Here is a 5,000-nt window from a genome sequence, read left to right as displayed (position 1 = left end):
TGTATGTGTATGTGTATGTGTATGTGTGCGTGTATGTGTGTGTGTGTGTGTGTGTGTGTATGTGTGTGTGTGTGTGTGTGTGTGTCTGTGTGTGGGTGTGTGTGTATGGATGCGTGCATGCGTGCATCTGTATGTGTGTGTGTGTGTGTGTGTGTGTGTGTATGTATGTGTGTGTGTGTGTATGGATGCGTGCATGCGTGTGTGTGTGTGTGTGTGTGTGTGTGTGTGTGTGTGTATGTGTGTAATTGTTTGTGCAGTACAGCAGACAAACGAGGACATCCACAGAGTGAAAACAACTCCCACCCAATCAGGACTGGAGAGACAGGTTCGGGTGGAACGCCGCCTCGTTAACTTTCCCTTTGAAGTGTTTTCTTTTTTTCCCTCAGAGAAATCTCTCACAGAATGTGTTCTAGCTTGCTGACTAGACTGTCGTCCTAATTTTTTAAACATTCTTGGTTTCAGATAGAGGACCAATTAGCATAGAAGGTAAATGTAAATGTTGAAAAGATAAGGTTGTCGTTTTTTTGACGCCGCGCGACGCTGTAGGCCTCTAAGACAGTGGAGAGCTCGTTGATCTGGGGAGATTAACACAGAAAGGACAGGACTAATCTCCTGTAATGGAGGTAATTTAACATTAACCCTGCAGTTAAAAGTCATGTTCTTCTATTAGGCACACCACAAGAGGAGAGAGGGAGACTAGGAAGTACACCTGGAGAGAGGGGTGGGTAGAGATATCGTAGAGAGAGAGAGAGAGAGAAAGGTAGAGGGCGATAGAGAGAGAGAAGGAGGGGGGGGGGGAACTCACTTCTTCTGGCCAGTCTGGGTGCCCTGGGCAGCACAGGAGTAGTTGCCAATCTGGTTGCCAAAGCGAACTGCCATAGCGATGTCACAGTCGTCCACGGCAACAACAGCGACCTTTTCCCCTGAGGGTCCATGGGGGATTCCCAGACGGCCAATATTGGGCTGGAACAGAGGTGAAAGGTCACATGAGGATGAGGCAAAAGGATTACGATATGAATTAATTACATTCTGAATAAGACAATACACAAAACTAATTGAATTGTATCAAATACAAAAAATACAAAATGTTTATGATATGTAGCTGCTACGTAATTATGAAAGGAATAATCATAAGGTATGAGGTTCGTTGCTAAGGAGTCAGATGACATCAGATTACAATCGGATTTCCTAATCTCCTCCTCGGGTTTTAAACGCAATGTCAAAGCCGAGACTGAGGTTTAGTCTCAAATAGTTCTCCTAACAATGGCAGCAGCAGCCGTGCTGCATGGAAACCAGTGAGCGTTTTTCTCACAGCGTATTTCAGCCCCGGCAGTTTTAGCCAACAGATCAGTAGATTACCTTATCTGTCCCTGGAGAATGTTAAAGCTGTAGTCTATAATTACACTACAATACCACCACAGATGAAGTAGAAATGAGGGCATTGAGTTTACAGAAGATATGGGAGGAAAATGAGAGAGAATGTGTGTGTGTGTGTGTGTGCGTGTGTGTGTGTGTGTGTGTGTGTGTGTGTGTGTGTGTACGTGTATGAAAAAGAAAAGCAGAAAGAGGGAGATGGCTGAGGGGTGTGTGTGTGTGTGTGTGTGTGTGTGTGTGTGTGTGTGTGTGTGTGTGTGTGTGTGTGTGTGTGTGTGCGCGTGAGAGAGAAAGACAGAAAGAGAGAGATGGCTGTGGGGTGTGTGTGTGTGTGTGTGTGTGTGTGTGTGTGTGTGTGTGTGTGTGTGTGTGTGCCAGGAGTTAAAAGTGTGTTTATCAGAGATGGCTGAGGGGTGTGTGTGTGTTTGTGTGAGAAAGAGAGAGATGGCTGAGGGGTGTGTGTGTGTGTGTGTGCGCGTGTGTGTGTGTGTGTGTGTGTGTGTGTTTGCCTGGAGTTCAAAGTGTGTTTATCAGAGTCTATCACAAGCAAATAGGATTAATATAATGGGACACTAGTGGGGCAGAGGGATGGTGGAAACAAAGGCAGAGAAAAACAGAGTGAAAAACAAGAGAAAGAAAGACAGAGAGAGAGAGAGAGGACATGGCAGGACAGAAATAGATGGGAGGGGATGACTGGTCAGAAATAGAGAGCAATGGACAGAGAAAGAGAAAGAGAAAGAGAGAGAGAGAGAGAGAGAGAGAGAGAGAGAGAGAGAGAGAGAGAGAGAGAGAGAGAGAGAGAGAGAGAGAGAGAGAGAGAGAGAGAGAGAGAGAGAGAGAGAGAGAGAGAGAGACGAAGAGGGAGCGAGCACCATTTTGGGTCAGGTCTGCCCTGGGGTGGCCCAGTTTCCAGTCCACAGTCACATTTCCCTGCGTTATCTCTCCTCCACTCCTCCACCCCCACCCGCTTTCCACCCCTCCAAAACACACACTTTCACATTTTCCAGAAAGGCCTATCAAACCAACAACACACTCTGACCTCACTGCACACACTCTCTCTCTCTACCTCTCTACCTCTCGCGTTCTCTCTCTCTCTCCCGTTCTCTCTCTTTTAAACAGAAACACAGAGAGAGAGAGAGAGATACAGACAGATAGACAGAGAAAGAGAGAGAGACAGAGAGGGAGAGAGAGGGAGAGGGAGAGGGAGAGAGAGAGAGAGAGAGAGAGAGAGACAAACACGCTGTGAGGGTATTTGATCTCTTTCCTGCAGCCGTGTGACAATGGCGAGGATGGGCTGTTGACGGCACATTGGGCGTGGTCCCGGAACAAGACATCATGGGACTTCAAACACACATTTTCTATTTTCGCTCACTGTTTGAACGAAAACAGCTACCTTCCAAAATAAAACACTTAAAAAACACTCATGGATCTAATTTGAGGTCGTCAAAGGTCCTTCGAATAAGGTTCCGTTGTTGACTTACGGCTAAACGTTACACGTGAGAGACTGCAAACTACTATATTTGGTTGGTTCAGTTCTCTTTGGCTGTGTGAGGCAGGATATGAGAGGGCGTGGCTGGTTACCCTGACGTCTACCGGCGCTGTGTGGTTGTCATGGACGCGCCGCTGTTGACTACACAACGATGACTGCACCGTGGATCGGCCCACCGACAGTCATACGGTCAATCACATGAGGTTAGATAGATAGATAGATAGACAGACAGACAGACAGATAGATAGATAGATCCATAGATAGATAGATCCATAGATAGATAGATAGATAGATAGATAGATAGATAGATAGATAGACAGACAGACAGACAGACAGACAGACAGACAGACAGACAGACAGACAGACAGACAGACAGACAGACAGATAGATCCATAGATAGATAGATAGATAGATCCATAGATAGATAGATAGATAGATAGATAGATAGATAGATAGATCCATAGATAGATAGATAGATAGATAGATAGATAGATAGATAGATAGATAGATCCATAGATAGATAGATAGATAGATAGATAGATCGATAGATCCATAGATAGATAGATAGATAGATAGATAGATAGATAGATAGATAGATAGATAGATAGATAGATAGATAGATAGAGAGATCCATAGATAGATCCATAGATAGATAGATAGATCCATAGATAGATCCATAGATAGATAGATCCATAGATAGATCCATAGATAGATAGACAGACAGACAGACAGACAGATAGATAGATCCATAGATAGATCCATAGATAGATAGATAGATAGATAGATAGATCGATAGATCGATAGATAGATAGATAGATCCATAGATAGATAGATAGATAGATAGATAGATAGATAGATAGATCCATAGATATATAGATATATAGATATATATATATATATATAGATATATATATATATATATATATATATATATATATAGATAGATAATAGATAGATAGATAGATAGATAGAGTTCCAGCTTCTCCTCCTGCTCTCTCCTCTGCTGTCCTTCTCAGGGAAACCTCCACCAGCCCTGAAACCTCATTCCCCCCTCCTGGCCCTGGGCCAGCTCTGCCCTGCCAGCACACAAAGGAGGGGAGGAAGAAAAGGAAAAGGTCCCGGACGGACCAGGCCTCGTTGGCACGCGGCCTCCCCCACCAGCCCCACCAACCCCCCCCCCTGGCTGGGTTCTTTCTCTGTCTGTCTGTCTAGTCCCCCCCTCCCCTCTCTCTTCTTCCATTCTATGGATCCCCTCTACTGGACCCCCAACAAACACACCCACACTCACACATTCACACTGTCTCTCTCTCACACTCACACACACACACACACACACACACACACACACACGTACGCGCTAACAGATGCCCCTCACGTCCACGGAACAAATGCAAATGTGTTCGACAATCTTCTCCAACAATGTCACCAAGCAGCACAGCACATTACTACCGTGGAAGGCTGCCAACAAGTTGTACTGCTACTGTACCTATCTTCTGAAAGCAAAGAGCTTTAAACTCTGCCGGGGTGTGTTTTGAGGTCCTGCCAATTTTGCTCGGTACTTTGTACGACCCCGTACCACACGATGCCCCGTACGCCAGGCCGACCCGGAGACAGAACCATAACTCTGGCCCGGCCCTGATTTAAGAGTTAACTATGCTGGCAGCCTAACCCCCCTGCTCTCTATATCTATCAATCTAATCTAATCTGTATGTGAGTGTGTGTGTGTGTGTGTGTGTATGTGAGTGAGAGAGAGAGAGAGAGTGTGTGTGTATGTGTATGTAAGAATATATGCCATTTAGCTGACGCTTTTATCCAAAGCGACTTACATTTTTCAGTATATATGGTCAAGAATGTGTGTGTATGTGTGTGTGTGTGTATGTGGGGGGGGTTCAGACAAGTCGCAACACACTCCGACTGCCAAATAGGGGATAATGACTTCCTTTCTATAGACGCACCACGGCAAAATCATGAGAAAAAATTGTCAGGGACCCTGAAAAGAATAACAACAATGACGAAATGAAATGCTCGTCATGCCTCTGTGTTTTCATAATCGGACACAGCAGACATGGTGGGAAGAATGTGGGAATATTAACATGCTTTATTTTATGATTAATAGGCCTCGTCTGAACAAACTACT

The 5,000-nt window shown here is 44.9% G+C and overlaps 1 protein-coding gene across 1 annotated transcript in view; it reads right to left on the bottom strand.

Moving 5' to 3' along the window:
- celsr1a (cadherin EGF LAG seven-pass G-type receptor 1a) overlaps positions 1-5,000 on the bottom strand; it is a gene marked incomplete at both ends in the record, with an annotated part of 109,981 nt that overhangs the window by 39,122 nt on the left and 65,859 nt on the right. Inside the window, 1 exon segment of the mRNA XM_080537529.1 lies at positions 806-963. Within this exon segment, the coding sequence (XP_080393655.1) occupies positions 806-963 (158 nt within the window).

Source organism: Nansenia antarctica (assembly GCF_963989245.1).
Source record: "Nansenia antarctica genome assembly, chromosome: 8".
NCBI classification, from domain to species: domain Eukaryota; kingdom Metazoa; phylum Chordata; class Actinopteri; order Argentiniformes; family Microstomatidae; genus Nansenia; species Nansenia antarctica.
Note: the sequence above shows the minus strand (reverse complement) of the source record. Positions and strands in the feature narration are given on the sequence as shown.